Raw genomic sequence first — 12,257 nt, 5'->3', positions numbered from 1 at the left:
AATTGTCTCCCACTGTGCAGGTTTATGTGTGCTTATTAATACTGAGTTGAATATTATTGTGTTTGCAGCTGCATGCTGATGAGCCATTTTGAGGAGCCTAAGCTAAGTGATGATGAGGAGCCACCAACTGAGCAGGACAAGAGGAAGAAACTGGTGAGTCAGATACACACAATTGTACACATGTAGTATAGTTTTATTGTTGCAGTCACTAAAACATTTTTTTATATCTCTGCGTCAGAAACAGCCATGACTGGAGGCATTATGTTTTTGGGTTGTCCATCCTGTCGGTCCATAAATCCCATTCTTGTGAACACAATATCTCAGGAATGCCAGAAGGGAATTTCTTCAAATTTAGCACTAATGTTCACCTGGACTCAAGGATGAACATAGATTTTGGTAGTCAAAGATCAAGGTCACTGACCTCAAAAAACACAGTTTTGGCCATAACTCAAGAATGCATACGCTGATTATGACCAATTTACACAAAAATGTCTAATAGGATAAAATGATAAAGTGATGACATTTTATATACAAAAGGTCAAAGGTTAACTTCACTGTGACATCAAAAACACTTTTTCAGTCCACTCTCTTCACTTCTCCTTTGGTAACAACCAGGTGCAGGGGGTACTCTGTTCCCCTGGTAGCCCACCACAAGCTCATTGGTTTTATTGATATCAGTCTTCTGTACTCCTGTAAAAAAGATGTTTTTATTCACTGGAATCATACATGTCAATACAGTGATAACTTCCGTTTTACCTAAAAATAAAAAAATACTCTCACTACCTTTTTCACTATGTATATTACATGAGTCTGGACATACATGGATGTAGAGGTGGCAATTCTGGTTTCATCTTGTGCTGTTTTTAATTTGAGACAAATAGCTTCAATAATGTAATATTGTCTGTTTTACTAAGGCGTCTCTCTCCATGATCTCTGATGGCACAAATCGTTTTCTTCCCTTGTGTCATCCTTTATGCCACACTGGCACTCATTATACAAGAGATTAAAACACTCAACAAAAGCTCCATAATTTAGAGCCCAGAGAAAATAAATTTCTCCAGTAAGCATAAAGAGAAAGGTGGTCAAGTACTAATTCAGAGCCACCTCTCAGCTTCAGCTGCAGCAGCTTTCAGGTACAGCACCGTGAAATCACCTGAGTACAGCCCCTGGATGCATGCATGTGTCATAATAGCATGATACAAGCATGGATGTTGTCGAGTACCCATAAATGGCCTCTAGGTGGGGGATGTATACCAATTAAATAGTACAGTGATGCATGTGTGCAGATGCATTTCTTTGCTGCTCTATGTCATACCATGGAAGCTCAGAAATTATAAGGCTCCTACACATTGTAAAAAGATTGTTTAATTAAGATGTTGACATCCCTCTGTGTGTGTGCAGCCTTCTCCTGATGAATAGTTGAGCAAAATTAAATTTATATACAAATTAGATTTCATTGGAGTTTGAATGAGGAAATGTAGCTGTATTTATTTCCTTGTGTGACTTTGGGTGACTTTTGCTCTGTGTGTGAGTATGCATGTATTTGCCGGGCGGTATCCCACTGTACTTATCACCTCAGCCCAGACCCTGACTTTTTGCTCCAGGGAATAGAGCAGAGGAGACTTAAAGTCGCACCTCTCTTGGATTCTTAATGCATGTGGGTGTGTGTGTGTGTGTGTTCGGGGACGCGCATGAATGCATGTGTGCAAGTGATGGATGTGCCCACGTGAGACAGTTTGAGGAGTTTGAGAAGCAAGTTAAATGAGGAAGGAGACCCGTGGCATTTATCGACTCCAGTTTGGCTTTCTTATGGCTTGTTGGCAGGTTTGCGCATATTTGTATAAAAGCATTCATGTGCATGAAAATGTGTATGTTTGTGCCAGCCTGAAAGAGCTAGTGAGAGACCTTTCATAATAAACAGTAACCTCGAACTGTCGTGTTTATGCATCAATGCCTCACTTTGATTAATTTATTCAGACAGTGGACTGGCAATGCATCGTATGTGATGAATAAATTTAAAGCAATCACATCCACATTGCTTAATTACATTTTGGGTGTACTTGCACTCAGTGGCACTCAATGTTGTTTAGCCAGCTTCCATCAGGAGCTGCCATGTACATCCACCATCTGCAGGGGTCTGGTGCATTGCCAGTCAGGCAGCAGGTAGAGGCAGGAGGCCTAGCTATGAAAACTGGCACTTGAGACGTGAAATGTCACCTCTCTGGGGACGGTGATGCTTGAGGTGGCGGAGGAGGTGAAGCAATACCAAATAGATATAGTTGGGCTCACCTCTATACACAGCACTGTTCTAAGAACCAAATTCCCTGACGGAGACTGGACTTTCTCCTCCTCCTCCTCCTCCTCTTCCTCTTCCTCAAAGGGGGGTATGTGGATAGTCACAATTCCCTTATAGAGACCTACTATATTTGGGTTTTCCCTTTACATGAGTAATAAAGTCAGCTGTGGAGTACTTTCAGACTTACTGGCTGTAATTCACTGAATATTAAAGTTACTTTGAGTGAGAGAGAACAAATATAATGCTTAGCAGTGTTAGACTGATACTGTTCGGAAACAGAATTGCCAGTAAATTTGTCCACCTCTGAGAACTGACAGGTTTCTTTTTTGACTGTGAAATGTCCAGTTTAGTACATATCTTAGTCACAGTTCTTGATTAAAATAATTGAATGGATTTAATGAATCATTATCAAAAATGTTTGTTAGTGCACAACATAACAAAATCTGCCAAAATGGCAGTATGACACACAACAAAAAAACCATTCTTACCACATTTCCTTTGCTCTCTGGTGTTTTCCCTCCCTCCTTTTTTCCTCTCATCTGTCCTTATCATACTTCTGCTCTTACTACTTGTTAGCCTCCACTCATCAAGCCGTCTCTCTGCCTGTAGGTGATGTTTGTATGATTGTGCTGTTTTGCCTTGCCGAATTAGATTTGCTTCCTTTGGGGCACCTGCATTCTTGCATAGAAGATGAATAGAGTGAATACAGGGAAGATGTTACCTTGATCACTGGTCCTCACATCATTCACTCCAGTATTCTCCTCAACATCCTGTCTCTAGTTTACAGTTACTATAGTGGCTTAGTGTTTTTAAGATGTATGTGTGATTTTTATTTGCCTTGTATGTCCAGTTTGACCTCTGGAACTTTTGGTAGTTATTACCTCATCTTACTCTCACAAGACAGCCAGATAATGCCAGATAATTTGCTTTCAAGAGGATGGTGACTGTGCTGCAGCTCACTCAAATTTGGATGTTCCCAGGACAATGCTCTTTAAAGGCTGTAACTTCAGTCTTTCAAAGTTTCAAATGCTTTGTAGTCAGAAATTAAAACAGACTCTGAACAATAGAAACTGACTGTGTTAGGAAGTAAGTGGTTTTAGTATGTAGTGAAATGTCATGTTCATGGCTAGCATCGCATCCCCAAAGAGGGTTCCCCATATTAATTCACTTCATACCGTTTATATGAAATGAATGCACAAGTGCTTGTAATTTAATCAGAACTCAGTTTCAAAGTGAAGGAGCTAGTAGCTAGTACTTGATGCTGTAGTTGTGAGAACACATGGACAGCAGTGTTGCTAACCATCCATGAGGAGCTTTAGTCAGATTCTCTGCATCTCTGCTGGAAAGACTGGTAGTAAAATTGAGCTTTGGGAAGGAAGCAGAAAGACAGTATTGATAAGAATGCAAAATAACAATAAAATTACAATACAATAAGAGCAGCAATGAGCAAACAACTGTACAAACAACAAATGTGGGCGACAACAGTACATGTAGCGCAGAGTGCAAGTCTTTGCTTCATTATCCAATTGGAATCCAAGTGAAACCTCTAAATGGAATGAAAGATATTATCAAAAGGTCTTATAAAATATCACATATAGAGCAAAGCATCCTTTTGTCACAAGGTCATTTTACTATTGTCGCTGGTGCAGTGAATGGGAGAAAATAAGAATTGAAGAAGAAAGAAATGGCTGCAAACTACTCACTTTGAAAGCCTATTGAATTGGTACGAGTGTGTACCTAGTCATCCAGCATTTGTCTAGACAGTTAGATGTGTATTTGAATGTGTGTGTGTGCATTTGTGAATAAACACCACTGTTGACTGTGTCCATGAAAGTAATGATACTAATTTGTCCTCTTACAGTGATGATATAAAATTGATGACACTGATTGCATAGACTTGTCACTTAAGGAATGGTTAAGTGTTTTGGATGATTGAAAGTGAACTCCAAAACTCTGATCATACAAGATTTTTTGACAACTCCCCCCCCCCCCCACCCCCCCCAGCCCGCCCCCCAAAAAAAATTAGTGACTACAAGTACTTTTCTTTCTTCTTTCTTCAGGTCTTGCATCTTAAGTTAAGTTTAAGTTGCGCATTACTGATTACTAAAATCTGACTGAAATCATTTTAAAGCATGAACACTAAATGTATGTGTATATAAGGGTGACTCATACATCAGTTGTGAATTGCAGGAACTGGTATACCACTACACACATATCCAAATGACACATACACTTTTGTACATATACATCATACACGTACACAGTTTGATATTTGATCGAACTAGAATTAAGGAAAATGCAAAAAATCTAAATAAGTTGGGTTCATTTTAAAAAAAAAATCCTGCACAGGTCTTTGTTCCTTCCAATTTATCATTTCATTCAGAGGTTGCCTTCATGGGTGCAGCTCTAAGATTTAAAGTCCCTGTGGGAGGAGAGACTGCCATCTTCTGATTTGTCCCAAAATATGACTTGCTTTGTTTTTCCCCGTGTAAATGGGGGGTGGTGTGTTTTGTGTTTTGGAAACTGTTGACTGTTTCACTCTATCTTGTCTGGGATTTGTAAGGGTCGCTCACTTTGATCTGAGTGTTGCAGGCAACTAGACAGGCTAACTGATGCTGTGTTCGGGCCCCGGTACATAATGCATCATTTGATTCTTGTGCTTCATCTACAAGGTCAGCACCATCAAACAAGAAGAAGGATAGGCAACATCAAAGACTTTCCCCACCGGGTACTAATGACATCTCAGCTCCGTCTGTTGTGCTGTGGTGGCACACACCCACTTGAGTGTTTTCTTCTTCTTTTTTTTTTCTTCCTCTACACACTAATATACATGCACAACACACATGCAGGTTACTGTGCTGCCTGACTGATTAGACACCAACATTAAAATAGATTTAAAAAAACACAATTGTGCAGGAAAAAAACAGGATATAGTGGGGGGATGGGTTGCTAAATATTATTGAATAGTTACAGAGGCCAGATGTGATATCGTACATCACAAACATTCAGTAGTGTCCCTCAAAATTTTAGAGGTATCTTCTGCGGCCATGCAAATAGTTTAAGTTTTTTTTCCTTCTTCTTCTCTTGCTAAAGTATTCAGATATTGGTCTTTTCTAAAAAATCAAAAACAGCATGTCATTCAAAATGCACTGTTCCACTTACCTGGGGATAATTCAGCAAAGCTTACTATGAATTATTCCATTTGGAAAAGACTCAGAAAGGCACATTACTGTTGAGTTTTTCCTGTCATTCCTCAGAGCTTGGGGCACCACAAATGAAATTCCATCGACCTTCGAAAAGTGCCAGTGGTATATACCTCATGCCCTTCTAAAAATATGCAAAACTTTTGCATTACTAGATACCACTTGATTTTCCAGTCACACAAAGACTATTCACATAAATAGCCATTGTAATGTTACTACTGTAGTCCTGTAATACAGATTGTAAGTAAGGGTCAAGTGCCTTTGTAAACGGTACATCAACAGTATTTATTAAGGAAAGGCTGTTTTAATGTATTTACATGCACAGTGAAGGAGTCATCCATTCAGCCTAAACTGCAACACAGTCCATAGGCCTTGCAGTTCCAACTGATGGCTCCAAAAGTGCTTTAACTAGGAGACTACTCCAGAGCACTAGGCCAGTCTACTGAGGATATGTTCCACAAAATGCACTCCAATACTGTCTAACAGAATAACTGTTTCTCATCTGACATGACCAGTACCGAATAGATCTCTGCTAAGCACTGCAGGATGCCAAGCTACAGGGACAGTACATATCGAAACTGTTTTGTACTTTACTCACTCACCCTCTCTCACACACACATACACTTACAGTGTTATATCACTGTCATCCACATGTACTGACAACAGAGCAGTCTACATCAACCTCTGTCACAGCCTCACTGGCTACATCATGCTGACTTGATCAAAGGTTCTCCATAGGAGTTCACTCTGTCTTTTGTTACTGTGATTCCTTTCTGTTTTCCCCATTTCTCCATTGTTCTCCTTTCCGCTGACCTAATGACAGAAGACAAGCTATGTTGTTCTCTGCCCAAGAAGCTACACTCACTCTGCAGTGCCACGTCTTGACGATCAGATGCATTACATAACTTATGATTAATTATGTCATAGCTGTTTTGCAGCAACCCCAGGTGCAGGCACACCCTCATTTTAAAAGTAACATTTTCTGTACTGTTTATTGTTTAATGTAGTTTCGATTTATGTGAACAGAATGCTTGGTTCAGTTATTTATAGCATTTGCTCAGGATGTGTAACTGATGAGTTTTTTGTTCCAGGCTATTAGGCTAATGAGTTGGTTTTCAGCACATCTTTCTGCGATTGGTGCTAAAAATGGTGGGCACATATGATAGTATAATAAACATTAGGCTCACAGTTAGAACAGTTGTTTTCAGAACTAAAGGTGATCATGCAAAGTTTGAATTTAACCAGCCTATACATATTGTGATTCTCAAGTTGGCTGCAGCTCAGACTAAAAACTCCTTAGACAATGTTATATAGAGGAGCTTGTGTTTGTGTAATAAAGGACTTTTAGCTTTTGATGTCAGGGTGTCAAACTAACGTAGGACCAAATATTCAGCTTAAATTTGTCTTTATTTTACAAAATTAACAAGAATTTGAATTACGTTTTGACAAGAATAAGAATTAAAATTACTAAACTCAATACCCAACTCCAGTGTGGAGTATGGAGCATGAGAAATGTTTTGTTAGCCACCTGCCGCTGTAATCCAAATGGGGCTGAAGTTAAAATTCCAATTAGAAGACCTCCTCCAGTAAAATTTCTGCTGATGGAATGGCTTTGAAAGGGCATCCCATTAAATGTGCATGTTTTGAAATTTGAGGAGAAGATAAAAAAAATTGTACTACATTGGTGTCCCATGGCTGTTATTTCTCAGAATGAATGGAAAACATTTTCCAGAACTTATTAATTAGTCATGAAATTATCCTTTCATATTCATTATTTTTGCTTAGATTAGCAATAAGACTGATTTAGTTGCCTTAAATGGCATTTCCATTAAATGTACTTGCTTTGATGTTTAATAAAGGAAATGATAGAAAATGATACCTATTACATTATTACCCTGTAGCCGTCATTGCTCAGAGTGAACCAAAAATGTTTTTAAAGCTTTGATGAATACCCGATTAATCATGAAATTGTTTTTGTCTTTCAACAGTTTTTCATTATTTCATTTTAATGAACAATCAAACGGACTCCAGATGTCCTCTAGAGGTATATATTTATAGGAAATGAGTTTCAGTGTGCTATCAATTCACTCTGGGCCACACAAAGCATTAGTAATGAAGACTTGCCATTCTTGCTATATTATTGCTCCTAGTCTCAAGCGGACCATCAGTGTCAGCATAATTTGGTTTTGTTGAATAACAGACCTCCCTGACAGTGTTATTTTGCAGCACAAGATATAAAGACTCTCCTTTGTGCCGCCTAAGGCATACAGAGATATCAAAATTAGTTTCCATCTCTGTCGCTTCTCAGCTTTACAGCCATTTGTCCCTGAGAGTACTGGGAGTGGTAGGCTCTTAGATTGTGGTAGGACTGCAAATATGTTGCAATTTCCCACATTTTGATTGAACCAAAAATTAAGCATAAAGAGAAGGCATGTTAAGAGGGTTATAAAGAGATACAGTATGTTTTCTGGATGGAATTTGAAAGATATCTGTCCTGTATGTCATCTATTGAGGTTATACCAGGGCTGGTATTGTGTACCTTTATAAATGGCTATTGGTAGAGTGGCTGTTAGTAGAGTTAGATTTCAATCCACACTAAAAGAATGTGGCTTATAAGCAGTGTGAGCACTGTATTTTGTATATCTGTTTTTTTTTTTTTTTTTTTTTTTTTTTTTTTTTTTTTTTAATTGAACAACTGCAGATATAAAACAACATCATTTAAAGAAAATCCAATTTAATGCCAAAATTAAAAAATGTTAAACCAAGCATGATGAAAATTAAATACACATATCAAATAATCCAATTTAAGTATTTGCCTGAGTGTTCACTCTTTTTACTGGCAGGACACCAGTGGTGGGTCAGATAATGATATGGTATGAGAATATGAGATTTTAGGTTAAATTAGATTTTAGGTTAAACACATTTGATTACATTTAACATTTCATGGAAATAAAGCAATTACATTATAAAGACAAGTTAAAAATCCAGACATGTGTGAAGCAGCTTTACTGGTGACGTACAGCAAGTTCCGTTTTGGTGAAGGGTGCAGGAAGCATTTCCAAGGCACTGAATGTCCCACACCTGTAAATCTGCCAAGAGCAAGCCGTCCTCAACTGAGTGTCCATGAGATAACAGGAATAGTGAGCACGGTAACCAAGAGGCAACACACTGCAATATAATGCAATTCTGACAATTTAGTTGCAGTGTTGTATTTTCTGTTTCACAGTGATATGGAGCTTTTTCACAGGGGGCATTTTGACTTGTCATAGCAGGAAAAGCACAGGTCTAATTAAAAACATTAATGATGGCTCAGTTTAATTAAGTGTCCCAGTAAGCTATGCCAGTGAGTCAGCATGCACTATACCTGGATCTCCTCTAAGTGTAATGCAGCCTTCATTAATATAATCAAATACACCCATGCTTTTCTTGCTATGACATGTAAAAAAGTCTGCCATGACAAGGGTCTGTTTAAAGGCCACACACACCCATGGCAAACCCACACAAGTGATTTTAATTATTTTTGGCTGATCACCCCTCTCAGTATCCAGCTCACCCATCATCTTTGTTGCACCTGTTCAGCTGGGGAGGCTCTGTCCGTTTTTATTAATCTTTTAAGTTGGGTTAGCTCAGACTGCATGTTTTAATCAGCCTCTCAACTTTCTGCTCTCACTGTACAGATCATTTGACCAGCGACAACATGTATGCTCACCGTAAACATACACACTAAACCCATATTCAGTTTTGTCCATTGACAGTTCCAGTGACATTCATTGAGATAAGACAATTGCATTTTTAATGTTGAAGAAAGTAAGAAAAATATGGAGCCACAGATGGCTGGAAGATGCAGATAATATAGACTGTATGTTCTGCAGTGAAGTTCAGTTTTATATTGCCGCAGTTGCAGTAAATTTCATTTTGTATTTTATCGCCCCCTGTAACCTCATTTAAGAAAATGTTTGTTTGTCAAGGTACCTTTGGAAACCTTTTGATTTGTCATTGAGCCATAAAGGTTATAGTTAAGTGTCTTATGAATCCATATGGGCTGTGCACCAGAAGGGTTCAGGACACTCAAATAAACAATCAATCAATCAGTGTAATGGATCTTTTGATGTTGATGCAATACAGCAAACCAAAATTTCTGACATGCTGATTCAAACTGCACTCCATGCAACAACCAATCTTTCTGATTCTAAAATGAGTCAGGGCTACAATTGGGCTTTATCCATACAGTGTCTGCTGGGCTTTAGGGTGGGAAAAACCTGTATCATTATTTACTTCTTATTGGAGTCTGGTGACTTCACATTATTTCGGCATAGTTTGGCCCATCTTCAACCTTAGCAGATTTCTAACAAGCCAGTATAAATGATGACATCTGTGAGGGTGTCATGGTGGCATCTTAACAAGATTGTAACCCATTGTTATAAAGAGCATCCAGATATTGAAATGTAGACTATGCACAACAGTGGAAAGCTAGAATCATTTTGTCCGTGTATGCCAGTCTTTGTGTTAATGTTGCAGCTGTGCAGATCATGTGATGATGCAGTCTAAAGTGTGCCAGCTCTTTGGATTTATTGGGAGTTAATTAGTCTGATTCAAGTAATGAGAATAATCGATCTTCGGTCCAACAATTCTCAGTTGTTAAATTGATCCTAATACATCTTAATTACCAGTGTGAAGCTTATTCATTCTGCGTGTGGCTCATTACAGCCAATTTGAAAAATTAGTCTGATTCACTCTGCTTCCTACGTTTTCTCACCCTTAGTCTTGTTCACTCAAATCCAGGGCTTGTCAGACAAGTGACAAAATGATTGACTCATTGGTCTTTGTTCAGGACAGGTGGATTAATTAATCGAATAAAGCATTACCTGTGATTGACTGAGAGCAAATGCTAATCTACAGTACATCAGCCATTGGTATTTTGCTATTATACTGATGAGGGATTCCAAACATGCAGTGTGCTCTTGATGCTGTTTGCGAAATCATACTGCCATTATGGGTAAAGCTGGGGAATTAACTGGCCCATTAATATCAATTTTTAAATAATGAGGTACAAGTGTAAAGCTGGTTGCCGCACAACAGATTCTATTAAACCAGAAAGCCCACAGAGCGTGAGGTATCCAGCACAATACAGCAAGTTCTCAATGGATAGTTTGCAGGCCACCAAATCTTTGAGCTCAAATTTGAAGATTACTTGTCACAGTTTATACAATATCTCAAGTAGAATGTCTGACTTTTTAAAAGTTGGAATTGTACTGAGCTGCTGTGGAGGTAAGAAAGAGCAAAGGTATATTTTTGTACTCCCATCTACCAACCCTCAGTGCTGCACAGTGTAAGTGTCCTTTCAGAATATGCTGCCCTTTACATTATATTCCAGGAGTCAAAGCAGTAGCATCCTCAGCCTGATCTTTTTTAGTGTTGCTTCCTCTTCAAATTCTCATGCATAAAAGCAGCCACATTTATTTGTTCTGGGTATTTCGCAGGATTCAGGCAAGCCTATGACACTTGCTTATATTCCCTGTTTGACATGAAGTGTTTTGTTCACCAGCATTGTGGAATCATAGATGCAATATAACCCTGACCTGAAATGGATCTCAAAAAGCCTACAGGAGATGCACTAGTTGTTCACATTTTACCAGGACTGTCACAATAATTGTACCAAGAGACAGCTAGTTGCAGAGGGAGTTTCTGTTCATACCATTAAGTAATGTTATGACATTTCAAATAAATATCAAACAAATACAATAAGAGATTGAGAAACAAGCCGACAGAATAAGAAAGAAGATATCTCAGTAGTATTAAAGGAAGGGAACTGACAGCACCACTTGAATACTAATCCTATCTCTTGGTTTGCAGTAATGAATCTGTCTCTCTGTCTGTTTAAACAGAAACAAAAATGAATTAGTCTAAAATATGAATTCTTATTTATTTTAGTCACAGTTCATTGATTCTAATCAGATAGAGTGAACCCTACTGGTGTTACTGTAAGGAAAACACATCGCAACCAAAGTTTCTGATCCTCTGTGGAGTTTTATTGTAAACAAACAAAAGACACATTAATAAAACGTATTGTATTCTTGATGTTTAACAGAAAAATTAAATGCATTTGAGTGCCTTTGTTCGCTCTTTGCAACATCTCTTGACTCATTACTGCCACCAACTTTTGATCAGAAGAAAAGTGTGAAACTGGCAGCAGGAATGTGTAACATGTCACAAATGTGTGTGCTTCTGTGTGTGTATTACAAAGAGATTTGGGATGCACTCGTAAAAACACTGCTCCACAGCACTGCTAGTGGTCTCAGACTCTACCGGGTAACTTCAGTATTGGGTGTCAAAGTCACCTTTTCATCTAAATTCATGGAATTTAAAAAAAAAAAAAAAATCTTCTTGCCTTGAGCATTCAGTGCCTTGAGACGACATCATCTCGACTTCATTCATAATTGATCATTGTTTGTGACTCTTCTCTTGTATTCTACACTTAAAGCCATAAATCATAAATAGTCACAAAAAACATTTCCTCTGTCTGCTGCAATATATGAATGGTTCGCTTATGCATTGGAAATTGAGATTGTGTGTTTACGTCACTGCCAGGCCTGGGCTGACAAAGAATTCAATTCAGAGATTTGACAAAGAAACTTTCCACATGCAACTGAGGTGAATGCAACACACAGCACTTACTGTCTCAAAACAAAGCAAATCAGACCAACAAGTGGTCTTCATGCTGCTATTTTCAGTATTTTCAACAGTTCATTTGATGAAGC

General features: G+C 38.3%; 1 protein-coding gene across 1 annotated transcript in view; it reads left to right on the top strand.

Annotated features, from left to right (window-relative positions):
* Positions 1-12,257, top strand: part of ipo11 (importin 11) — a 111,271-nt gene that overhangs the window by 84,714 nt on the left and 14,300 nt on the right. Inside the window, 1 exon segment of the mRNA XM_018675240.2 lies at positions 69-153. Coding sequence (XP_018530756.1) covers positions 69-153 — 85 coding nt within the window.

The sequence above is a fragment of the Lates calcarifer genome, linkage group LG13, assembly GCF_001640805.2.
Source record: "Lates calcarifer isolate ASB-BC8 linkage group LG13, TLL_Latcal_v3, whole genome shotgun sequence".
In the NCBI taxonomy this organism is placed as follows: Eukaryota; Metazoa; Chordata; class Actinopteri; family Centropomidae; genus Lates; species Lates calcarifer.
Note: the sequence above shows the minus strand (reverse complement) of the source record. Positions and strands in the feature narration are given on the sequence as shown.